Source organism: Cetorhinus maximus, chromosome 19 (genome assembly GCF_964194155.1).
Source record: "Cetorhinus maximus chromosome 19, sCetMax3.hap1.1, whole genome shotgun sequence".
Taxonomy (NCBI): Eukaryota; Metazoa; Chordata; class Chondrichthyes; order Lamniformes; family Cetorhinidae; genus Cetorhinus; species Cetorhinus maximus.
This window is the reverse complement of record NC_135897.1, coordinates 95,363,997-95,391,280: the sequence shown is the minus strand read 5'-3', so window position 1 is coordinate 95,391,280 and position 27,284 is coordinate 95,363,997. Positions and strand designations below refer to the sequence as shown.

The following is a 27,284-nucleotide window of genomic DNA, read 5'->3' as shown; positions in this document are numbered from 1 at the left end:
GGATTATCACTTCTGGTCATCTTGGAATTTGAGGATGAGGGATTAAAGGGTTAATTGACTTTGATACCCCCCCAATTCCAACAAGTTGGGGGAATTGGGACTGTCTTGTTGTAACTCCATCGAACAGGAATGATGTGTCAGGTGTCTGAGAATTCCCTAAAATACGTCTAAATTCCCAGTACAATAGCTGAACTGCAATGATGGAGTCCAAAATATCCATTTCACCGCCCGTCCAGGACTAGCCTGGCTGCTTCCGCTGTCTGTGTCCATTTCTGCGACAAGTCACTCTTGAGCTTGTCTCTCCAGCCCTTCCTTGATCTTCCTTGGCCTCTTAGCTCCATCTCCCTCTGTACACACAGGCATGAATTATAGAATCAGCATATAGTACAGTGTAGAAGCAGCCAATTGGCCCATCGAGTCTGTGCTGACTCTTTTGAAGAGCGATCCACTTATTCCCAGCTCCCTGCTCTTTCCCCAGTATCCCTGCAATTTCATCCTTCAAACATTTAACCAATAGCCTTTTGAAGGATTCTATTGGATCTGTGATCGCCACCTTATCAGGCCTCTCACTGTATTAAAAATACTTCTCCTCATGTCCCCTCTGCTTCTTTTGGCAATCACTTTAAATCTCTGCCCTCTGGTTAACAAGCTTTCAGCTACTGGAAACCGTTTCTCTTTATTTATACTTTCTAAATCCATAGGATTAAACAGCTGTATCAAATGAGAGGTAATCTCGCCCATTCCACTATTATAGTTTGATCAAACCATCCCAGTTGCTTTTTTTGGACATTCTGTACAGATGTTGCTTCTTGATTGTAATATGTTCATATTGTAACATGCACGGCCTGGGAGGGTGGTGGAGATGGGTTGCCTCACATCCTTTAAAAAGTACCTGGTTGAGCACTTGGCACGTCATAACATTCAAGGCTATGGGCCGGGTGCTGGTAAATGGGATTAGGTGGGTAGGTCAGGTGTTTCTCACGTGTCCGTGCAGACTCGATGGGCTGAAGGGCCTCTTCTGCTCTGTGTGATTCTGTGACTCCTGATTCTTTTTTCTGACAAGTATTCCTGTCAACAGACTCATCTCTGCAGTTCATATATTTTGTTCGTCAACTTTTCTCATGTTACAACATTCAGGTTTGTAAATTAATTCACTAATTATAACCTTTGACTTCCTCCCAGCTTCTCTCCAGTTGTCCTGTACAATGTCCTTGAGCTTACAGACGACTTCCTGAGTTCTTAAAAAAAAAGTATGATTTGTGCCATTCGGGCAACCTGATTGGCCAGAGTCTCCGTTCAGGTGATGCAGTCACCTGATATCCAGCTGACATTTTGGTCATAGTCAGTTGGTACAGGAATGTGCAGTGAGCAGAGACCTGGGAGCTGAGACAGTGAAGCCAACCCTCAGAGGATCAGGTTGACCGGCAAAGTCTTGACTGCACCTTAAGAGCCCAGGCTGCGATGAGGGAGGTGCTCCAGTTCGTAGCTTTCTTCATCTCCCTCGTTTCTGTTGGCTTCCTTATTGTGGCCACGTGGACAGACTGCTGGATGGTGAATGCAGATGATAGTTTAGAGGTGAGTACGGAATGTGGGGGGTGGGATTGGGGGTGGGATTGGGGGAAGAGAGGAAATCTGAGATGAGACTTTTAAGACCCAAAATGTAGATCTTCTTTGTAGATCATTCTCTGACAAGATCTCACCCTGATCAGAGTTCTGTCCAATCGGATCATTGATTAATCAGGGTGGTCATTGATTGGATGATTCTCTGAAAACGCGTTGCCTTTTGGTGACCCAGAGTCTGTGTTTGAAGAAGTTTAAAGAAGGATATGAACAAGGGACAGTGTTAATCATACAGAAAGGCTGGGGTCAGTGTGTAAAGGGCAGGTTTGGAACAGACACCTGGAGGTATTTCTTTACACAGAGAGTGATCAGCAGCCCATTGTCAAAGAGGGTGTCTGAGGCTGTGACATTGGTTTCATTTAAGGAATAACAAGATTCTGTCATGGGGTGACAGTTTAGATTCTGGAAGAATGAGATTGTATTGGCTAATGACCCTTCTTCACCTAAACGTACCTTTAGACCTCACCTGTGCCTCTGTAGATAGCAACCTCACTTCTGAGCCAGAAGGTCAAGGGTTTAAACCCCACTTGGAGACTTGAACACATAATCTAGGCTGGCACACCCAGTGCAAAGAGCGCTGCACTGCTGGAGGAGCCAGTGCAAGGAGTGCTGCACTGCTGGAGGAGCCAGTGCAAGGAGTGCTGCACTGCTGGAGGAGCCAGTGCAAGGAGTGCTGCACTGCTAGAGGAGCCAGTGCAAGGAGTGCTGCACTGCTGGAGGAGCCAGTGCAAGGAGTGCTGCACTGCTGGAGGAGCCAGTGCAAGGAGTGCTGCACTGCTAGAGGAGCCAGTGCAAGGAGTGCTGCACTGCTAGAGGAGCCAGTGCAAGGAGTGCTGCACTGCTGGAGGAGCTGTCTTTTGGATAGACATTAAACAGAGGCCTTACCTCAGGAATGGATGTAAAAGATCCCATTATTTCAAAGAAGAGCAGGGCATTTCCAATATTTATCCTTCAACCAATGCCACTCAAAGCCGATCTGGGTTGTGTTTGTGGGGTCTTTCACTGCATTTCCTACCTCACAACATCAACTACACTTTGTCTGTAAAAACCTTCACAATATTCTGATATTGTGAAAAGGGCTTTAGAAACATAGGCCTGTTTTTCTTTGTGGTTTTGTTAGTAAAGATCTATCAGCGATAACAGCTACTTAAAATCTTTGGGGTATAGAATCATAACGAGCTCTTGAACCTCCTTCTGGACCAACATTTGTGAAAAGGACAAAATATCTGGAAATTTTCCATAAACAGAAGGAGTTACAGAAACCACCAGAACCCTCGATTCTGAACCTTGTGGTTTCAGGTTAAGCTCTGGGTTTTAGAGTTACTGTCACTGTGACCAATGCCAGTTCAGGCCAGTGGGCTGAATGGCCTGTCTCTATGCTGCAACTTCTACATAAGATATAATTCTACACACACATGAAGTAGTTAATTGTGTGTGTAATACAGATGAATGTTGAATCTCAGAGTTTGGTAATATTCAGACTGCGGTAATCTGGTAGAGCTATGTGTTATACCAACTGTGTTACAATAAGCTGCTCACCCATTCTGAAAGATGCAGTGAATTCAAGGCAATGATTAACTTCATTTAACACACATTAACTTTAGTAATTTCAGCCTGATTGGGGCTATTACCTCCCTCAGTGAATCAGACGTGCTTGAGAATCCCCTTCTACTTTTGAACTCGGTCATCCCCAGTTCACTGCATCTCCAGTGTTTGGCGGTGACCTTTTCACTGGGCTGACGCTGGTATCGGGACAGAACTTTACATCAAAGTCACTGCTCAGAAACAGGCCATTTGGCCCAGCCAGTCTGTGCTGCTTCTTACCCTCCACATAAGCAAATCCTTATAATTACCTTTACCCACCCCCGTCCCCATATCTCTTCAGCTCCTTTCCCATCATTCCCGTACACCTCCCCACCCTCCACACCTCCAATCCAATCGGCAATGCTGACATAGTTTTTTTGCCTCCAACGCTAACTCTGGAAGTGAAACCCACAGCCTCAAAACTCTGTGTGTGGAGAGGTGTCCCCTGCTCTCAGTTCCAAATCTCTTCAATGTAATCTTCCAAATCATGGCTCTACCTTCAGGACCCCTCGACTGGAAACTGTCTCCTTCTATCGACCTGTTTCATTGTGTGGTCGGGGGTTTTGGGAATTGTCTGTTCTCCCAAAGTGTGTTGCTCGAGTCTGCAGTTTCCCAAATCATTACTGTTGAATTACAGCCAAAATTGGGAGAGCTGTCACACAGAAGAGGTGGTGGCACAGTGGTATACAATCGGGAGAATTGCCCTGGAGTCTTCAACATCAACTTTAGACCCCATGAAGTCTCATGGCATCAGGTCAAACATGGGTAAGGAAACCTCCTGCTGATTACCATGTACCGCCCTCCCTCAGCTGATGAATCAGTGCTCCTCCATGTTGAACACCACATTGAGGAAGCACTGAGGGTGGCAAGGGGGCAGAATGTTCTCTGGGTGGGAGACTTCAATGTCTATCACCAAGAGTGGCTCGGTAGCACCACTACTGACCGAGCTGGCCGAGTCCTAAATGACATAGCTGCTAGACTGGGTCTGCAGCAGGTGGTGAGGGAACCAACAAGAGGGAAAAACATACTTGACCTCATCCTCACCAACCTGCCTGCCGCAGATGCATCTGTCCATGACAGTATCGGTAGGAGTGACCTCCGCACGGTCATTGTGGAGATGAATTCCTGCCTTCACATTGAGGATACCCTCCATCGTGTTGTGTGGCGCTACCACCGTGCTAAATGGGATAGATTTCTAACAGATGTAGCAACTCAAGACTGGGCATCCATGAGGTGCTGTGGGCCATCAGCAGCAGCAGAATTGTACTCAAACACAAACTGTAACCTCATGGCCCGGCATATCCCCCACTCTACCATTACCACCAAGCCAGGGGATCAACCCTGGTTCAATGAAGAGTGCAGGAGGGCATGCCAGGAGCAGCACCAGGCACATCGAAAAATGAGGTGTCAGCCTGGTGAAGCTATAACACAGGAATACTTACATGCCAAACAGCATAAGCAGCAAATGATGGACAGAGCTAAGTGATCCCACAACCAATGGATCAAGTCTAAGCTTTGCAGTCCTGCCACAACCAGTCATGAATGGTGGACAATTAAACAACTCACTGGAGGGGGAGGCTTCACAAATATCCCCATCCTCAATGATGGAGGAGCCCAGCACATCAGTGCAAAAGATAAGGCTGAATCATTTGCTACAATCTTCAGCCAAAGTGGATGATCCATCTCAGCCTCCTCCGGAGGTCCCCAGCATCACAGATGCCAGTCTTCAGCCAATTCGATTCACTCCACGTGATACCAAGAAACAGCTGAAGGCACTGGATATTGCAAAGGCTATGGGACTTGACAATATTCCGGCAATAATCCTGAAGACTTGTGCTCCAGAACTTGCCACACCCCTAGCCAAGCTGTTTCAGTACAGCTACAACACTGGCATCTACCCGGCTATGTGGAAAATTGCCCATGTATGTCCTGTACACAAAAAGCAGGACAAATCAGTCTACTCTCGATCATCAGTAAAGTAATGGAAGGGGTCATCAACAGTGCTATCAAGTGGCACTTGCTCAGCAAAAACCTGCTCATTGATGCCCAGTTTGGGTTCCGCCAGGGCCACTCAGCTCCTGACCTCATTACAGCCTTGGTTCAAACATGGACAAAAGAGCTGAACTCCCCAGGTGAGAGTGACTGCCCTTGACATCAAGGCCATACCTGACCGAGTGTGGCATCAAGGAGCCCTACCAAAACTGGAGTCAATGGGAATCAGGGGAAAACTCTCCGCTGGCTGGAGTCATACCTAGCACAAAGGAAGATGGTTGTGGTTGTTGGAGGTCAGTCATCTCAGCTCCAGGACATCACTGCAGGAGTTCCTCAGGGCCTAGGCCCAGCCATCTTCAGCTGCTTCATCAATGATCTTCCTTCCATCATAAGGTCAGAAGTGGGGATGTTTGCTGGTGATTGCACAATGTTCAGCACCACTCACGACTCCTCAGATACTAAAGCAGTCCATGTCCAAATGCAGCAAGACCTGGACAATATCCAGGCTTGGGCTGACAAGTGGCAAGTAACATTCACACCACACAAGTGTCAGGCAATGATCATCTCTAACAAGAGAGAATCCAACCATCGCCCCTTGATGTTCCATGGCATTACCATCACTGAATCCCCCACTATCAACATCCTGGGGAATACCATTGACCAGAAACTGAACTGTTCTAGCCATATAAATACTGTGGCTACAAGAGCAGGTCAGAGGCTAGGAATTGTGTGATGATTCCCCAAAACCTGTCCACCATCAACAAGGCACAAGTCAGGAGTATGATGGAATACTCCCCACTTGCCTGGATGAGTGCAGCTCCCACAACACTGAAGAAGCTCGACACCATCCAGGACAAACAGCCCACTTGATTGGCACCCAATCCACAAACATTCACTTCCTCCACCACTGACGCATAGTAGCAGCAGTGTGTACCATCTACGAGATGTACTGCAGGAATTCATCAAGGCTCCTGAGACAGCATCTTCCAAATCCACAACCACGACCATCTTGAAGGACAAGGGCAGCAGGTAGATGGGAACACCACCACCTGGAAGTTCCCCTCCAAGTCACTTACCAGACTTGGAAACATATCGCCGTTCCAACCTTTTACTCTATATCTCCCCCCCAAGTCTTTATCCCCATTATATTTACATGCTCCTATATCTTCCCCCAAAGTCTCAGACTTCACCGGGTTGGTCACTGAGGTGCCTTGATAATCTCCCTGGTCTCGTTCTGATCTCCTGTTGAAGTCGAGGATATTCATACTCTCCCTTCTGTTGGTGTGAGTGATCTTCCCCTGGGTGTCTGTTGAGCTTGTAGTAAATCTTTTTCTCCATCAAGATGTGAGTAGTAAACCCAAGTTTCATTTGCTCTCTTCCCAAGGATATTAAGGCGCTGGTGGTCGAGGCAGAAGCTATGTCAGCTCTGGTACCTTATGATCCCTTAGTCTGCCTCAATCCTGTACGGTCTTGATTGTTGAGTTCTTTCGATGATTCTGCCTTCTCCCAGTTGGTCTCAGACCCATACTCTCTCCCAGGCTTCAGCACTGGTAACTCACCTGCTCTGTGCCTATGATTAAATTCCCAGCCTGGCTGTTTCTCTGTTCTTCCTCCCACTCTTTTACTCTCTCGTGGTCGTTTATGGGGATATTTGGTTTGAGTTTTTGTTTTAGAGGTGAAAGCTGTGTTCTCAACCTCCTTCCCATTTGCAACTCTGATGGTAAGAAAGCATTTTGTAGCAGTGAGGTTCGATAACTCAGAGCTGGATTAAGGTCTTCATTTTTCCTGAATAAATCTTTGACAGTTCATACCCATCTTTCAGCTCCTCCATTCCCTTGAGGATAGCAAGGGGAACTGGTTACATGAATGAAGTCATATTCATTTGTGAAATTGTGGAATAGCTCATTAGCAAATAGCAGCCCAATGTCGGGCACTATGATGTCTGGGATGCTATATATTGCATAAATTCTCTTGAGGGATTGGATGACTGTTTCTGCTGTGATACTACTCAACCTGTTTACTTCAATCCAACATAAGTACTGATCAATGACAATAAGGAAGGTTTTCCCCAGAATTCAAATCAGTCCATTCCCAGGTACTCCCATGGCCTTGCCGGAAAAGTTGAAGGGAATAGTGGCTCTTTTCGTTCTTGGCTGTTTACAGCACAAGTAAGACAGTTAGAAATCATTTCTTCTATAGAGTGAGTAACTCCTGGCCACCAGACTGATTGCTGTGCTCTCGCATGACATTTTGCTGTTCCTGGATGACCTTGGTGAAGTCTTTGAGGAATATCAAACCAATGTGTTCTCGGTATGACTATTCTTTTATTGAAGACTAGTAAGTAGTCAATGACTGTAAGGTGCTTGCATTGTTCAAAGTACTGCCATAGTATCAGATTAGTGGGGACATAGTCTCGCCATCCTTCCGGACAACATCCTCAGATTTCATCTCGTTGATGGGCTCATTTTATTTCCTGCAACTTTTTTGCAGTAGCTGGGAAGTGCTGAGTGATTACGGATATATGTGGTTCAACCTCCTCGATGATGTGTAAATCCCCTTGTTTGGTCCCTTCTGATAGTATTTGTGGCAGTGTATCTGCCTTGTTTGATACTCCCCTTGCACATACTCTGTGATAGAGTCATAGCTCATCAATCTTAATTTGAACCGCTGGATTCTGAGCAGCATCTTCACAATTTCTTTCATGTTCAGAAGGGTGAATAAAGGTTTGTGGTCTGTTTCAATTTTGAAATACAATCCAATAATAGTCTGAAAATTTTTCACATGCCCATGTTGCTGCCAAAGCTTTTTTTCCTATCGTGGCATATGGTTGTTTTGTTTCTGTTAGTGAAATAGAGACATAATACTCTGGTCTCCTTTTGCCATCTCTCTGCACTTGAAATAAAGCAGCCCCCAGACCTGTAGACGATGCATGTGGTGCTCCTATGGTGGGTCGTTCTCGGTCATAATGTGCCAAAATTTCAGAAGAGATTATAAGTTGTTTAATCTTTTCAAAAGCGTTTTGCTGGGGGAAACATGAGGGGGTTCCATGTTCCAGTTTCACTATTGACCCTGTCTCAACAGCTGTCTCTGCTAAATTTAGTCGGAACTTGTCTACTTGGATGATGATTCTGAGGAATCGCTGAAGTTCAGTTATGTTTCTGGGTTGTGGAAATTCTCCGATTACTTTCGTTTTGTTGTGGATTAACCATGATTCCAGCGGCTTGTACCATGTGACCCAGAAACTTGATCATAGGTTTGGTGAACTACACATTTTTCATTCAATGTTAGGTCTGCATCCTGTAAGATTCTCAGGACTGCTCTACCTCTGTGATCATGCTCTTCTCTCATGGAGCCATGTGTAAGTATGTCATCCATATGGCATTTACTCCTTCCCTGCCTCCTAGGGTGGGAGACATTGCTCTCCAGAAAATTTCTGAAGTGGTCACTATTCTAATAATGACCCGAATGGTGTTATAAATGTCGTTAGAAATCTGGATTCTTTGTCCAGAGGCAACTGTCAAAATCCACTGTTCACATCCAATTTGGTGAATAAAGGATTCTTGGCTAGTTTGGGAAGACTCTCATCCACTGAGGCCATTGGGTGGATCTCACATCCCACTGATTTGTTTTGTTGAGTTAAATCCACGCAGATTCTTATAGAACCGTTTGACTTTGGGACTGTAACCATTCCTGAACAGCATTTTGTTGGCATGGTGACCGCTGAGATAACCCTTTGTCAAAGCATCTTTTCAATTTGATCTTTGTCTTCATCCAAGAGTGGGTGAGGGACTTTCCCTCGGTGTGAAGAGGCGAATTGGTCTAGCATCGATTTGTGGGGTGATATGGTACTCGGTCTTTAACCCCCCCTAGTACTGTAAACAACTTTGGGAATTCATTTTGAAATGTACCATTGTAGTCCTCATCAGTAACTTCATCCACTTTGTAGATTAGTTTCAGTTTTAGGTATGTCTTTCTGCTCAGTAGAAGGCACTCTTGATTTTGCGTGACAGAGAGAGGTTCAGGGATTTCTCAGTCTTTGTATTTCAGGTTTGCCATGAACTGGCCTTTAACTGTTAAAGTTGTCCCTGCTGGACCCTGTGATTTGATAGATGATGGTTGCAATGTAATCTGTTTGAGCCATTTGACTTCATCTGATAAAACAGAAACCCCTGCTCCTGTATCTAGTTTAAGATCTATGAGGTCCACTTTGAGTTTAATACTCCAATACTTGTTACTTCCCCAGGAAGGTTAATTCCTTTGCTTGTGGTTCTTCCACTTCCTGTACTTGGCTCTGTTTTAAAATGTTCTCCCTCTGAGCGACAGAGAGTTTTGAAATGGCCGATTTTTCCACAGCTGTGGAACCCTGGCCCCGTTGGACATTCTTCTCGCTTGTGCAGTTTGTTCCCACCACACCGAAAATATTTCAACATGGCGGTTGGCGCACTTTCTCTGTTTTGGTGGGCTTAGGCTTTGACACACTTTCTTTTTGTGGCCTGTAAACTTGCCTCACTCGATATTCTACACGGAACCAACACCTGAAAAATGTTATCATTTAAAAAAATATTTATTATTTCACAAGGCATCGCTGGCTAGGCCAGCATTTGTTGCCCATCCCTAATTGCCCTTGAGAAGGTGGTACTGAGCTGCCTTCTTGAGCTGCTGCAGTCCATGTGATGTAGGTACACCCACAGTGCTGTTAGGGAGGGAGTTCCAGGTTTTTGACCCAGCAACAGTGAAGGAACGGCGATATATTTCCAAGTCAGGATGGTGAGTGACTTGGAGTGGAACTTCCAGGTGGTGGTGTTCCCATCTATCTGCCGCCCTTGTCCTTCTAGATGGTAGCAATTGCGGGTTTGGAAGGTGCTGTTGAAGGAGCCTTGGTGAAGTCCTGCAGTGCATCTTGTAGATGGTACACACTGCTGCTACTGTGCGTTGGTGGTGGAGTGGGTGAATGGTTAAGGTGATAGATGTGGTGCCAATCAAGCGAGCTGCTTTGTCCTGGATGGTGTTGAACTTCTTGAGTGCTGTTGAAGCAGCACTCATCCAGGCAAGTGGGGAGTATTTCATTGCACTCCTGACTTGTGTCTTGTAGATGGTGGACAGGCTTTGGGGTGTCAGGAGGTGAGTTACTCGTTACAGAAATTCCTAGCCTCTGACCTGCTCTTGTAGCCACAGTATTTATATGGCTCGTCCAGTTCAGTTTCTGGTCAATGGTAACCCCCAGGATGTCAATAGGAGGGATTCAGCAATGGTAATACCATTGAACGTCAAGGGGAGATGGTTGGATTCTCAATATGTAGGAATGTTCATTGCCTGACACTTGTGAGGTGTGAATGTTACTTGCCACTTGTCAGCCCAAGCCCAGATATTGTCCAGGTCTTGCTGCATTTGAACATGCTTCAGTATCCGAGGAATCGTTGTGCAATCATCAGCGAACATCCCCACTTCTGACCTTATGATGGAAGGAATGTCATTGACGAAGCAGTGGAAGATGGTTGGGCCTAAGACACTACCCTGAGGAACTCTTGCAGTGATGTCCTGGAGCTGAGATGACTGACCTCCAACAACCACAACCATCGTCCGTTGTACTAGGTATGCATAGTCATTGTCATATTGCTGCTAATTTGGAGTTAGTTATACACAAACTGGCTGTTGTACTTTCCTGTCTCACTCACCTGCTATTACTATTATTGCAACATTTTAGTTTTTAAGTATTTATAAATTCTCTTTTTAAAGTCATTATTGAATCTGCTTCCACTGCTCTTTCAGGCAGCACGTTCCAGACCACAACTCACTGAATAAAAGCATTTCATCTCTCTCCTGGTTGCTTTTCCAGTTATCATCAATCTACGTCCCTCTGGTTACTGATCTTCCTTCTTCACTCTATCCAAATTCTTTATGATTTTGAACATCTATTAAATCTCACAACTTCTTCTGCTCTAAGGAGAACAGCCCCAGCTTCTCCTGCCTCTCCACATTAGTCCCTCAGCCCTTGTACAGTTCTGCACCCTAAGACCTTGACATCCTTCCTAAAGTGCACTGCCAAGAATTGTTCACATTACTCCAGATGTTTTATAAACAGTGTTTTATAAAAAATGCAGTTGGGAGACATCTCTAGTCCAATAAGATCACTGCATCCAGCAGACCACGTGCAGACTCCATGCAAAATATTTCGGAACCTGGCCTCGGGATCAAAAATGATGATCATGAAAAATCCGTCTGCCCACTCACCCATCCCTCAAAAACAAATGATCAAACTCTGGCCAACATTTGAATCCCTATTCCTGAACCTTCAAATCCTGTGGCCTTGTAAAGATAGGAGGCCCAATATTTCCCAGGTTGATGACCATCCTCATCCCACTTCAGATGATTTGGTTTCTCTTTGATTCATATAGTTCTCAGCTCTTCCTCTTTGTTTCTGCACTTTTCCCCAGGTAAGTCAGAAGTGCCGTGGTCTCTGGTGGGAATGTGTAACAAGTACAGTTGACGGGATTCGAACATGCGATGACTATGATTCAATCCTGTCTGACCTTCCCTGTGAGTATTGGCTGTTCGGTTTTGTGCCTTAACTTTGTGATGTGATAAAATAAATTCAATTTCTATCTATTTCAATCCAATAACACTTTCCAGTCACCTCTCTAAAGGGAATTCCACAGCCCGAGAATGGTTCTACACTCAAAAGGAGCACTGGTGGCAATCGTACGAATCCTCCAAACTAGGCACCGCTCAAACCTGACAGCCATATGGAATGTGGAGTTTCCCCTTCAACTCATGTAGGCATGAGCACCATATTCCCATCAAGTCAAGATTGTTCCCTTCTTAATTTTTCAGTGTCGGTGCTGTGAAACCGCTTGTCATTCCAAAGGAAAGTAATATGAAAACCACTCAACAGATTGTGACAATATCATAAACATTACCAAGACAAGTTTCTTTTTATTCTTTATTAATTGATGGGATGTGGGCATCACTGGCAAGGTTAGCATTTATTGCCCACCCCTAATTGCCCTTGGTGTAGAGAAGGGGGTGGTGAGCTGCCTTCTTGAACCACTGCAGTCCATGTGGTGTAGGTACACCCACAGTGCTGTTAGGGAGGGAGTTCCAGGTTTTTGACCCAGTGACAGAGAAGGAATGGGGAAAGTATTCCAAGTCAGGATGGTGAGTGACTTGGAGGGGAGCTTCCCATGTGTCTGCTGCCCTTGAACTTGTAGGTGATAGAGTTTGCATGTTTGGAAGGTGCTGTTGAAAGAACCTTGGCAAGTTGCTGCACTGCATCTTGTAGATGATACACACTGTGCGTCAATGGTGGAGGGGGTGAATGCTTAATGTGGTGGATGGGGTGTCAGTAAAGCGGGTGGCTCTGACCTAGATGGTGTTGAGATTCTTGAGTGCTGTTGGCGTCACACTCATCCAGGCAAGGGGACAATATTCCACCACACTCCTGGCTTGTGCCTTGTAGAGGGGGAAAGAATTTGGGAAGACAGGCAGTAAGTTACACACTGCAGAATTCCCAGCCTTTGAGCTACAATATTTATTTGTCTAGTTCAGTTCCATTTCTAGTCAATGGTAATGTCCTCCTGGCTGTTGATAGTGTGGGATTTGGCAATGGTAATGCCATTGAATGTCAAGAGGAGATGGTTAGATTTCTCTCTTGTTAGAGATGGTCATTGCCTGGCACTTGTGTGGTGTGAATGTTACTTGCCACTTATCAGCCCAAGCCTGATTGTTGTCCAGGTCTTGGTATATATGGACATGGACAGCATCAGTATTTGAGGAGCTGTGAATGGTGCTGAACATTGTGCAATCATTCGCAAACATCCCAATTTCTGACCTTATAATGGAAGGAAGGTCATTGATGAAGCAGCTGAAGATGGTTGGGCCTAGGACACTACCCTGAGGAACTCCTGCAGTGATGTCCTGTGATTGAAATGATTGACCTCCAACAACCACAACCATCTTCCTTTGTTAGGTATGACTCCAACCAGTGTAGTGTTGCCCTCTGATTCCCTTGAATCCATTTTTGCTAGGGCTCCTTAATGTCACATTAGGTCAAATGCTATCTTGATGCCAAGGGCAGTCACTCTCATCTCATTTCATGATCATGAAAGGCCATTTGGCCCATCTAGCTCACCCTTCCATTATGGTCCTTCCAGTCTTCTATCACAGCACCAGAAAGATGCAGGGAGTAAAAGGGCATAAAGATGGGGCTTCTATTCTATTGAGTTTAGAAAATTCTGGAGTAATTTAATTGAAGTGTTTTGGTGATTAAAGGATTTGAAAGGGTATATAGATGGTGACAAAGTCCAGAACAAGGTGAGATATTGGAGCCAGGCCGATCAGGGTGATGTCAGGAAGCACTTCTTCACACAAAGAGAATTGTAAATCTGGAACTCCCTCTCTCCAAAAAGCTGTTGAGGCTGGGGGTCAATTGAAAATGTCAAAACTGAGATAGAGATTTTTGTTGGGTAAGGGGTTAAAGGTTATGGAATAAAGATAGGTAAGTGGAGTTAAGATAGCTGAATTATCTAATTGATAATAGAACAGACTTGATGGGCTGAATAGTGTCCTCATGTTCTTGTTGAAGTGATTGGGAAAGGATTGTACTGGGGCAGTCGCTCTGCAGAAAACCATTACCCCCACCGTGACAAAAATTAAAACCAACCCTTGAGAGGGTTCTCTGTGTGAGCTGAACATTGCAGAGAATATAAACAGAATCACAGAATCTTTACAGTGCAGAAGGAGGCCATTCAGCCCATCGAGTCTGCGCTGGCTCACTGAATGAGCATAATCCACTCCCCTGCCTTATCCCCGTAACCTTACACATTCTTTCTTTTCAAGTAACAACCCAATTCCCTTTTGAGCACCTCGATCGATCCCGCCTCCACCACCCTCTCAGGAAGTTCGTTCCAGATTCCAATCACCCTCTGGGTGAAAGAATTTTTCCTCACATCACTTCTACACCTTTTTCCCATTAATCTGAATCTGTGCCTTCTGCTTCTTGATGTACTCTTGAGTGGGAACAGTTTCTCACTATTTACCCTGTCCATACCCCTCAGGATCTTGTCCTTTTGAAGTTCGATGGCCATCCTCATCACAGTTGACAATGCTTCCAATCTTCGTTTCATCCGCAAATCTTGATATCATGCCCTGCACTTCACAGCTTAGATCATTAATATATATCAAGAAGAGCAAGGTTCCCAACACTGACCCCTGGGGAACTCCACTACAGACCTTCCTCCAATCTGAAAAATAACCATTTATCACTACTCTCTCTTTCTTGTCACTCAGCCAATTTCTTATTCAAGTGCCTACTTTGCCTTTTATTCCATGAGCTAGAAATTTGCTCACAAGTCTACTGTATGGCACTGTATCAAATGCCTTTTGAAAATCTATATACACCACATCAACAGCATTGCCCTTATCAACCTCTTCTGTTACTGTCAGGAAGATATAATACTGTTATTGGAATTTATTGTAAAATACTGATATTTGTGTATATATGTGTGTGTGTGTGTTAATTGAATTAAAGACAGCTGGTTTGAAGGCTTTGATGTATTAGAAGAGAAGCTAGGTTTGAAATGTTAAGTAGATAAACATGGGGGAAGTTTAGAATGGAAGGTGTAGAAGAACATTTGCATTTCTAAATAAACCAGACTAGTTTCAAAGGAGGGGTGAAATGTGTCACCTAGCCAGGTGAAGTTCAGAAACAATGTGTTTACTTTTCCCAAAGATTAATGGTAAAATTGGTACTACGATAAATGTTTATGATCAGGGAGTTAAAGTCCAAATACATAGCAAAACAATGGGAATTTGCATTCAAAGGGGAAAATATGTATAAAGGAGAGCAGGCTGTGTGTAAAGACAAGCATTTTTAAGATCTAACAAGTGTGAAAAGCCTTCAGCATCTATGTCTCAAGGTGCTGCCGACAACAAACTGAAGTTAAGAAAACTCACTTTGAATTGGATTGTTCAGGATATCATGTTTCTTTACCTGAGTCTTTTAAAATCTATGTATCTTAGTGTTGCCTTAACGGGGGTGTAACTGGGAGTCAGATTAATTGGGGGATTTAGAAGTTAAAATAATAGTAATTTGTAGACATATATATGTGCTTAAAACCATTTCTCTTATTAATAAATGTTTAATCTAGTTTTGTAAAAAAAAAACACCTATAAGGCTCAGTGGTCTTATTACTACTGAATTGAAAGCCTGCATCTCCAAACATGCAAATTGAAAAATAGTTGTCTCAAGTTTCCCTCTAGGATTTGAACAACTCAGCATTTACCATCGGCTTTGCCATAACTGTTACCTCCTCAAAAAACTCCAGCAAGTTAGTTAAACATAATTTTTCTCTAATAGATCCATGCTAGCTTTCCTTAATTATCCTGCACTTGTCCAAGTGATTATTGATTTTATCCTGAACTATAGTTTCCAGAAGTTTCCCTGCCACTGAGGTCAAACTGACTGGTCTGTAGTTGCCGGCTTTATCATTGCACCCCTTTTTGAACAAGGGTGTAACGTTCGCAATTCTCCAGTCCTCTGGCACTTTCCCTGTGTCTAAGGAAGACTGGAAGATTATCATCAGTGCCATTGAATTTCCACTCCCCACCTCCCTCAGTATCCTTAGATGCATTTCATTCAGTCCAGATATCTTATCAATTTTAAGTAAAGATAGTCTTACTAATACCTCCTCCTTCTCAATTGTAAATTCCTCGAGTGTGCCAATTACTTCCTCTCTCATCTCAGCCTGGGTAGCGTCCTATTCCTTTGTAAAGATAGATGCAAAGTATTCATTTTATACCTCTGCTACTTTTCCAGCCTCCACAGGCAAGTCTCCTTTTTTTATCCCTAATTGGCCCTATCCTTTCATTTATCACCCTTTTATTATTTACATACCTATAGAAGACCTTGGGATTCCCTTTTATTTTAACTGCCAGTCTCTTTTCATGCTCCCTTCTTGCTTTTCTGATTAGTTTTTTCACTTTCTCTTTGGTCCTTCTATATTCAGCCTGATTCTCCATTGTATTTTCTACATAAGATCTGTTATACATGTACTTCTTCCTTTTCATCTGCACTTCTATCTCTTTTGTCATCCAGGGTGTTCTAGAATTACTTGTCCTACCTTTCCCTTTCAATGGAATATACCTTGACATTGCCTGCAATACTATCTCTTTGAAGATAGCCCATTGTTCAGCCAACATTCTTTTCCGCCAACATTTGATTCCAACTCAAAACAGAATTACCTGGAAAAACTCAGCAGGTCTGGCAGCATCGGCGGAGAAGAAAAGAGTTCGGAACAGTTCTGCTGAAGGGTCATGGGGACTCAAAACGTCAACTCTTTTCTTCTCCGCCGATGCTGCCAGACCTGCTGAGTTTTTCCAGGTAATTCTGTTTTTGTTTTGGATTTCCAGCATCCGCAGTAGTTTTTTGTTTTGATTCCAACTCATTCAGATGCATTCCCATCTCATCAAAGTTGGCTTTCCCCCTGTTCTGGATTGTTCCCTGTCCTTCTCCACGGCCAACCTAAACCTTATAATACAACGGTCACTGCCGCCTAAATGCTGTCCCACTGTTACCTGATCCGCTTGGACAAACTCATTCCCCAGAACCAGGTCCAACAATGCCTGCCCTCTCGTTGGACCGGAATCATACTGCTGCAGAAAATTATCTTGAATGTGTTCCAGGAACTCTCGCCCCTCTTGTCCCTTTATAATATTCCTATCCCAGTCTATATTTGGATAATTGAAGTTCCCCATTATAATTGTTCTGTAATTCTTGCACCTCTCTGTAACTTCTTTGAAAATTTGTTCCTCTACATCCCTTCCAGGTGGTCTTTATACTACACCAGTCAATGTTATTGCACCGTTCCCATTTCCTTCTCTCTAGTCAGCGAGATTCCGTCTTTGACCCCTCTGGAACATCCTCTCTGTCCAGTGCTGTAATACCATCCTTAATCAATACTGCCAATCCCCCCAACTTTACTTCCTTTCCTGACTCTGCTAAATACTTTGTACCCAGGAATATTTAACGCCCAGTCCTGCCCTTCTGTGAGCCAGGTCTCTGTTATTGCAATAATTCTATTTGTCAACCTGTGCCTGCAGTTCCCTGATCTTATTAACCACACTCCGTGCATTCACATACATGCAGATTAATCCTGATTTAAGCTTTTTAACTTCCCCCTTACTCTGACCCCATCTAATGACTTACTCTAACCTACTCTAGTTCTATCAGACTCTCCAGGTATTCTATTTACCTTGATACTACTCTCCGATATATCCTCCTTATCAGTTAATACTTCTCAGAACTTCTCATACTGCCTCAGAAATCTAAAGCCCTCCCTCCTGCTCCATTTCTCCAGCCACATATTGAACTGCTCAATCTTCCTATTCTTATATTCACTAGCACGTGGCACTGGGAGTAATCCTGAGATTACTGCTCTTGAGGTTCTGCTTTTAAATTTCCTTCCTAACTCTCTCAAATCTGCTTTCAGGACTTTGTCCATTTTCCTGCCCATGTCATTGGGCCCAATGTGGACCATGACCTCTGTCTGTTCACCCTCCCCCAAAAGAATGTCCTGTAGCCGCTCTGTGACATCCTTGACCCTGGCATCAGGGAGGCAACATACCATCCTGGAGTCACACCTATGGCCTCAGATGTTATTGTAGCAGAGATTAGGAAGTTGTACGTGAAAGGGCATTTCTTTCCATGTCAAAATGATGGATGTCAGTGCTTGTTCATGGAACATCCATCGTTCCAGAGCTTAGAGTGTGAACATCAAACACTCCCAGGACAGGTACAGCATGGGGTTAGATACAGAGTAAAGCTCCCTCTACACTGTCCCCATCAAACACTCCCAGGACAGGTACAGCACGGGGTTAGATACAGAGTAAAGCTCCCTCTACACTGTCCCCATCAAACACTCCTAGGACAGGTACAGCATGGGGCTAGATAAAGAGTAAAGCTCCCTCTGCATTGTCCCAAGAGATTACATTCCCATCTGCTAGCTTTACCTCTTTCTCAGGCCTTGTAATTCACTGATTTTCAAACTGTGAGAATTTGAAACTCTCTGATTGAATTAACAGATGAGACAAAGGGAAAGGATCTGAGGCATCACTCAGGAGACCAGGAGTCAGATTGGGAATTGAGAAATATCAGAACCTCTTCTCATTAATTTGATTAGAAAGGTAATTGGAAAAAAATAAAGCTTCCTTAAGGGATATAAAAATGTAGTTTTTATGATCAGATCAGTTTTGTGCCAAACAGATGAAAAGGGACAAATGTCTAAGATGTAGAGATTGGAAAGGTGACTAACCCTGCTGTGACCTGCATCAACTGTCCTAGCTGAAGATTCAAGTTTGAGTTTTCTTCAGTTGCCGCCTGGTTTAACATTACTCCTGCAGCACATAGACTTCCCAGGGTAATTATCCAATAAAATTTGACACCCATGCACCTTGTAGTGATTGTTGGTATAACCTTTCCTACTGCCTTCAGGGGTCATGTGATTGTTCTGACAAATGAGCCGTAAGCGTGGGTAATCCAGGGGGCGGAGCTTTCTAGTCGTGGACCTGGTTCAAGCATGGAGCTTCTAAAGAGCTCTGTAATAAAGTTATCTGTTTCAATAAGAAGCCTGTCCGGTACCTCAAGTCATTGATTTGGCGACGAGGATAAGCAGCTGTGACTCTGCACCTCGCCTTGTGAATGTAAGTACGTCAGTTCTTAAGGAAAGAAAGAAAAGTACACTGACCAGTCATGCCACTGCTCGGCAGAATTGACCCTTATGATGCGTCTATGGAAGGCTGGAGCCAGGATGTTCAGCGCTTAGGCTTTTATTTCATGGTGAATGAAATTACCGCGGAGGAGAAGCAGAAAGCAATTCTTTTAAGTGTCTGCTGCAGCAAGACAAACAATCTCATCTGTAGTCTGACAGCCCTGAACATGCCCAATTCGAAATCTTTTAATGAAATGGTAGACCTCGTGAAGACACATTTTCAGCCGAAGCTATCGGCAATAGTGTGGGGGTTTAGCTCCAGAGTAAGAGCCCCGGGAGAGTCCATCGCAGCTTATACAGCGAAGCTGAAACAGTTGACTGAGCGCAGCGACTTCGGAGACACACTCAATGACATGTCGCGGGACCAGTTAGTTTGTGGCGTTTACGATGGCGTCATTCAGCACCGTTTACTCGCAGGAGTTAACGTTGATTTGAAGAGTGCCATAGAAATAGTGCTGGCCATGGAGAGTGCTGCGAGGGACTCACAGGCTTTACAGAATGTGCAGCATGGCACCATTCTTCAGTTGGGGCAGGAACCTACCATTGGGCATGGCACGAAAATCAGGGAGGCAGCGGTGAAGCGAGAGACAGTCCCTGCTGCTCGAGAAACAAAAAGGCTGAGTGGAAGCATTTTATCAGTGACTCTGAAGTTAATCTGTTACAGGTGTGGGCGGGACCATGTACCCGCACCTGCAGATTTAAAGAGGCAAAATGCCATCACTGCCACGATAAAGGACATGTAATAAAGCAATGCAGGACAAAATCGAGACAGCCAATCAGGCAGCAGACCAAGGTGATTGAAATGCACAATATAACAGAACCGGAAGCTGCTGATACTGATATCTATTCCCAATACAATGTCAAAGCAGTAAAAACTGAACCAATAACTGTCACCTTTCAGGTGATTGGGAAGCCTCCAGTCATGGAGGTAGACACGGGACCCTCGACCACAGTGGTGGGAGAGCACACATTTAAATACCTAAGCAAAGGTACCCAGCCACTGAATCTGGAGCAAACCACGGCTCAGCTGAAGATATACACTGGAGAGTCAATACTGGTAAAAGGCATCGCCACACTACCTGTGACCTACAGGCAACAGACAGCCCAGCTTCCGGTGATCATAGCAACAGGTGAAAGACCTGGACTTCTGAACCGCGGCTAGTTGCAAAAAATTAAGCTCAACTGGGCAGAAATATTTCAAGTGAGAACAGGAGGAATTCCTGAGCAGTTAAAGGAATCCAACAGTGTATCTTGTGATGAATTAGGTTCAAGTATGTCGTTTCTAAAAGAGCTGTGTAATAAAGTTATCTGTTTCCAGTAAGAAACCTGTCCAGTATATAAAGTTCATTACAACATGAGTAAATATTAGGACAGGTGCCCAAAAGCTTAGTCAAAGAGTTAGGTTTTAAGGAGCTTCTTAAATCGGGAAAGAGAGGAGATTAGAATAGTCCAGGGAGGGAATTCCAAAGCTTAATCACAAGAAAGCTGAAATCACAGCTGGCAATGATGTAGCGACTGAAATCGGAGATGTTCAAAAGGACAGAATTGGAGGAGTGCAGAGATCTTGGGGAGTTGTAGGGCTGGAGGAGGTTACGGAGATGGGGAGGGGGTGAGACTAGGGTCATACTACACGGTTCATGTTTCCTTTTGGTCTCTTTCTGTTTTGTTGCAGTTCCCCTTCAATGAGCCTCTTTCAAAGGGAATATTGTGCAGTGCCCAACATAGTGGAGCCGAATTGCCAGTTCACTGTGGGTGGCCCTTCAAAGCCCCATCAAACTGGTCCAAAACACTGGAAACTTCATCAAGTGAAAGATCCTTTTGACTATATTTCTGCCTCACAAACGTGTTTTTTTTTATTCATTCATGGGACATGGGCATCGCTGGTTAGTCAGCATTTATTGCCCATCCCTAATTGCAGATGTGTCTGATGGTTTTACAGAATAACAGATATATCTCAAGTGAGAAACCATGTTTCCCAGGATTTGAGTTTTCTCTCTAAACAGTTAGGAATCTCCAAGATGTTATATCAAAAGAAATAGGAGCAGGAGTAGGCCATTCGGCCCCTTGAGCCTGCTTTGCCATTCAGTACGATCATGGCTGAACTGATTGTGGCCTTAACTCTGCTTTCCTGTCTGCTGCCCATAACCTTTGCCTCCCTTGTCAATCAAAAATCTGTCTAATTCAACCTTGAATATATTCAGTGACCCAGCATCCACTGCTCTCTGGGAAAACGACACTCTGAGAGAAGAAATTCTTCCTCACCTCTGTCTTGAATGAAAGACCCCTTATTTTTAAACTACGTCCTCTAGTTCTAGATTCCCTCACAAGGAGAAACATCCTCTCAGCGTCTACCCTTGTCAAGTCCCCTCAGGATCTTACATGTTTCAATAAGATCACCTCTCATTCTTCTAAACTCCAATGGGTATAGGCCCAGCCTGCTCAATGTTTCCTCAGTGAGTTGTTGTGATCTGGAACACGCAGCCTGAAAGGGCAGTGGATGCAGATTCAATAGGAACTAGAGTACTGTGTACAGTATTGGTCTCTTTATGTAAGGAAGGATGTAAATGCATTGGAAGCAGCTCAGAGAAGGTTTACTAGACTAATACCAGGAATGGGTGGGTTGTCTTATGAGGAAAGGCTAGACAGGTTAGGCTTGTATCCACTGGAATTTAGAAGAGTAAGAGGCGACTTGATTGAAACATATAAGATCCTGAGGGGTCTTGACAGGGTGGATGTGGAGAGGATGTTTCCTCTTTTAAGACAGAGATGAGGAGAATTTTTTTCAGAGGGTCGTGAGCCTTTGGAACTCTCTCCCTCAAAAAGCAGTGGAAACACTGCTTCTGCTATCCAAGTCTTTGGATATTTTTAAGGCAGAGGTAGATTCTTGATTAGCAAGGGGTGAAAGGTTATCAGGGGTAGGCGGGAATGTGGAGTTGAGGTTACAATCAGATCAGCCATGATTGTATTAAATGGCGGAGCAGGCTCGAGGGGCCGAGTGGCCTACTCCTGCCCCTAGTTCACATGTTTGTATACAGAGAGGCAGGGAAATGGCATCAGCCTTGGGTGGACTGAATTTGACAGACCATCATGTTCACTAGGAAGGCAGACCCTGAGTCATACGGACTCAAAAGGTTAACTGTGTTCCTCTCCACAGATGCTGTCAGACCTGCTGAGTTTTTCCAGGTATTTTTGTTTTTGTCCCTGTAAAGAGTTGGTTCCCTTTATCTTCATCACAGGTGTAAAATACAATGACTCTGACATCACAGAGGCAAAGTTACAGAGAGAAGCGATGATAGCTGGTGGAACTTTCCATTGACTGTAACGGAGAGGAGAATCAGGCAGGGTGTAAATCAGACAATTGATTGAAGCTACCGATTTACAGCCCTGAGTACTGTTTAAATGTCTGCCCTATATCCCCAAACTCCAGGCAAAATGCTCAGAGCTTTCTGGGCACCCCAATCAAATCGATACTTACTGGAACTTGGATTGATTATCCAGGGTACTTGTGGATGCTGGTGAGACAAGGGCATGGAGTAAGGATTGAGCCTATGCCAGAGCATCCCTTTGCTCCACTAACTCCTCTGCTTTACTTCTGACAGTGAAGTTGGTGATGACACGAGCTCTGATGATCACTGCGGATATTCTGGCTGGATTTGCCTTCATCATCCTCATCCTCGGCCTGGACTGCATCAAGTTCCTCAAGGACAACCCGGCCATCAAACTGCGCATTTGTTTAGTGGCGGGTGTGACCCTGCTGATCGGAGGTGATTGGCTGGCCGGCTGCCTAGAGACCTGAAGCCCAATTGACTTCCAGCTCCAGAAAGAAAAGAAAATGTTGCATTTCTATTGTCCAATCAGAATGTCCAAAGAGCTTTCCAGCCAATAACATATTCTTGAGGTGTAGGCACTGATATAATGTAAAAAGTCAAGTTGCGCACAGCAAGCTCCCACAAGCAGCAATATGACAAAGGCCAGGTCATCTGTTTCAGTGATGTTGACTGAGGGGCAAATATTGACCCCAGGATACCAGGGAGAACTACTCTCCAAAGTAATATCATGGGATCTCTTACATCCACCTGAGAGGACAGATGAGGCCTCGGTTTAATGTCTTTAATGACAGCACTCTGATAGTGCAGCACTCCCCCAGTACTGCTCTGCAGTGACAGAACAGAAGAACATTAGAGATAGAAGCAGAAGTAGACCAATCGGACTGTTGAGCTTGCTCTATCATTCAGTGTGACCATGGTTGGTGACAGCCTTGATGATGTGCTCAAGTATCTGGACTGACTTAAACCCACAACCTTCTGACTCAAGAGGCAAAATGGTGACCCACTAAACCACAGCTGACACACGGAAGGCTTCCCGAGCAAGTTTCACCTGCTCTGCATTGCCCATTTAAACTCCAAAGAAACCAGCCTCACAAATATCTTCCCCCGTACACTTTGCTCTCCTAAAGAGTGCGAGTCATTTGTCAATTCATCCTTGGGGTGTAGGTATTGCTGGCTGGGCCAGCATTTACTGACCATCCCTAATTGCCCTTGAGGAGGTGGGGGTGAGCCACCTCTTAAACTGCTACAGTCCATTTCACTTTTCTGTGGTGGTTTGACACAACTGAATGGTTTGCCAGGCCATTTCAGAGAGCAGTTAAACATCAGAACCATTGCCGTGGGCCTGGGGTCACATGTAGGCCAGTCCAGGTAAGGACGGCAGATTTCCTCCCCTCACATTAGTGAACCAGATAGGTTTTTTCCAACAATCGGTGATAGTTTCATGGTCACCATTACTGAGATTAGCTTTGTATTCCAGATTTTATTAATTGAATTTAAATTCCACCAGTTACCATGGTGTCTCTGGACTGTGAGTCTTGATCTCTGGATTACCCGCCCAGTAATATTATCACTATGTTACCACCCCACAAGTGCCAAGCCAGGGGCTCTTGTGCATCAATCAGTCTTGTAGCTCACCCCAAGAGATGATGTGGTTGAAAAGCACTCACAACGCTGAGAATGGGAGTTCAAACCCACCATGGTTGTTGCATGAAACGGTCAGATTGTCAGCTGGTTCACTGATGCCCTTTAGGGAAGGAAACCTGCTGTCTTTACCCAGTATGGGTGATATGTGGCTCCACACCCACACAATGTGACTAATTCTGAATTGCCCTCTGACATGGATGCTCAGTTGTATCAAACCCACTGCCAGTGGTTCAACAAGGCTGCCCATCACCACATCCACAGGGCAACTAGGGATACAACAACAACTTGCATTTATACAACATCTTTCACATAGTAAAATATCCCAAGGAGCTCCACAGGAATGATTATCAAATAAAATTTGACACCGAGGCATAGACGAGATATTAGGCCAAGTGACCAAAAGCTTGGTCACAGAGGTCAATTTAAAGACGTGAAAGAGGGTTTAGGGGAAGAATTGGGACCAAAGCATCTGAAGCACGGACACCAGTTGTAAAGCAATTGAAATAACAGTAAATAAATGGCAGCCTTATCAGTGAGGCCCACATCAGAGAAAAATTAAGGTTGGATATGGTGTCGGTCTGCGTGGTGCTGATGTGAGCAGATAATAATATTAATGTTGTATTAAACCCAACAGGGATTCCAGGGATGATTGGTTCGGTTTGGTATGCTGTTGATGTGTATGTGGAAAGGTCCACCTTGGTCATTCAGAATGTCTTCCTCGGTATCCAGTATCAGTGGGGCTGGTCTTGCTGGCTGGGTATGGCTGGATCAATGGGCTGTTTCCTCTCGGGTGCTGTCCTCGCCTGCTGCCTCTATCCTTTTGAAGGTAGGACAATTTCCATTGTATTTGTCACTACAGTGTTGCTCTGTCCTCTGGTGAAGTTGCTGAGACTTGTGGCGCCTCTTTTCTGCCCATTCTCTAGGAGCTATTTAGCCATTGGGGAAATCCAAGCTGAGCCCAGTGTTGGAGAGTGATCATTCTAATAGTCACATGGTCACATTCCAATAAGAGCCACTTGATAATGATCATGAGAAGCTGTCTCTTTGTTGAAGCTGAGGAGAGTTCCCAGATTAGAGACTTGACAATGTTTTGTCTCTGGTTCTGGCCTCTAAGCCAGAGGACGTCTCTCCAAGAAGGCAGCTCTCCACCACCTTCTCAAGGGCAATTAGGGATGGGGCAATAAATGCTGGGCCCAGCCAGCGAAGCCCACATCCCATGAACCAATTTTTAAAAAAATCTCATTTGGGCAAGTTGTGGAACTGAATCTATTACACCCAGTGCAGGAGGAAACCTGAGCCATGAACAAAACCAGCTGCACTGCTGTAAAAACACCAAGTGGCTCCTGTCAGGGAAGGAATTCTGCCCTCAGTCCGGGCAACACCTCCCTCGCTGCACGATTGGCTCTTGTTGCTTCTCAGGGCAAATGGAGATGGGCAATAAATGTCAGCTTGGCCTGTGGTGCCCACAGCCTGAGAATGAATTTTAAAATGCAGGCAAAAAGGAGTCAGAGAACTGCAGGCACAGGGTGAAAAAAGGATGCGACTGGCATTAAGAGATAGAGAATAAAAAAGATTGAAATACATTAAAACATTATTATGCAGCATGTGCGGGGGATGGGTGGTGCCGGTTAATCAGGAATGCCGGTTAACAGAGAGTTCCATTTACCAATGCGATACCTGCAGCATAAACTAATGTACGAGTATTCCAGAAGCAAAGAACAGTTTTCTTTTTACTAATCTTCAAAAGTACATCATCACTTTACCAACCGCAAGCAATTAAGAATGAATCTGGGACTTGTAGCTGTATATGTTATTATTTTATACTATCATTTATGTTTTAAAGTAATGATTCGTATTAGGGGACATCAGAGATTCTGCTTAGTAAAGGATTTCAGGTTGTAGCACACTGGATAATACAAAGTTTGCGGTATGGAGGCTGATAGAGAGAGATTGGGAAAGAAGTAGGAAATTGTTTGCATGCCAAACTGTCTTGAAAAACTTCACACAATCAGTTATTGTTGAAGTGCAGTCACTGGGATTCAACTAATTAATTTCCAGGAAACTCCCAAAACAGTGAGATAACGACCGATATAACATTTTTCGGTGATGCTTGCTTGGTGGCCATGACAGCAGGAGAACTCCCTGCTCTTTCTCAAATAGCACCAAGGGACAGTCAACAGTCAGTTGAACCATTGGAGCAGGAAAAGGACGCCCTCAGTTTAACTGTTTAACCAGAGGACGGTGCAGCAGACCAGGTGATCCTCCCTAAGTACTGCACTAGAAGCTAGCTCAAGGAAGACCGGTGGGAGGGACAGAGGGAGAGACTGGGAATTAGAGAGAGAGAAAAAGGGAGTGAAGGAGACAGACAGAAAGTGAGACAAACTCAAGAGAGAGAGAGATAGAGAGAGAGATGGAGCACAGGGAGAGGCGGGGAGACAGACACAGAGAGAGAGACAGACAGACAGGGAGAGAGTGATTTCTAGGTTAACTGCTTGTGAAACTGTTGAATAAAAATGAGTTTGCAATGATTTCTGAGCAGCTGTTAATGAAATGGCTGATGTGGTCACCCAGATTGCTCTGAAAAATGCTGACCTCACCCTTAACCATAACGTTTCTGATAGTCATTACAACAAAGTATTTCGACAGAATTATACTCTTTATCTCTACAGACACAGGTGCCAGGAGGAATCACGCCCTGTATCAGACTGGCAGGAGTGCTATAGGAAAGATGTACGCCATCGACTCCCGGGTGTAGAGAAGACAGGCAGCAGGATCCGCTATCAGGATCTACAGGATTCCACACCACACTCCTGACCGAGGCCTGGGAGAGTGAAAAGCCCAGTGGGGCATTACGGAACATTTAAGACAATATTACAAACTAGAGCAAAGGAAGGGGCCATTGAGCCTGTGAACCTTGTACCGATGTATATCCTTCACACCAGCCTCCTCCCATCAAATTCCATTTTGGAATAAAGGAAAAATTCTCTGCAAGTTGTTCCACCGCAGCATTTTGAATGAAATATTGTGCTCAGCAAAAAGGATGTGCTTTAGCAATAAACACTCCCAGGACAGGTACAGCACGGGGTTAGATACAGAGTAAAGCTCCATCTACACTGTCCCCATCAAACACTCCCAGGGCAGGTACAGCATGGGGTTAGATACAGAATAAAGCTCCCTCTATACTGTCCCCATCAAACACTCCCAGGGCAGGTACAGCACGGGGTTAGATACAGAGTAAAGCTCCCTCTACCCTGTCCCCATTAAACACTCCCAGGAAAAGTACAACATGGGGTTAGATATAGAGTAAAGCTCCCTCCACACCACACCGTCCCCATCAAACACTCCCAGGACA

General features: G+C 44.6%; 1 protein-coding gene across 1 annotated transcript; it reads left to right on the top strand.

Annotated features, from left to right (window-relative positions):
* The first annotated feature begins 1,461 nt into the window (after positions 1-1,461).
* On the top strand, positions 1,462-26,687 carry LOC144694126 (claudin-16-like). Its single transcript, XM_078564482.1, has 5 exons — positions 1,462-1,575; positions 11,631-11,733; positions 22,559-22,723; positions 24,567-24,758; positions 26,602-26,687. Exons 1-5 carry the CDS (start codon positions 1,462-1,464, stop codon positions 26,685-26,687), a joined length of 660 nt encoding a protein of 219 aa, XP_078420608.1.
* The last annotated feature ends 597 nt before the right edge of the window (positions 26,688-27,284 follow it).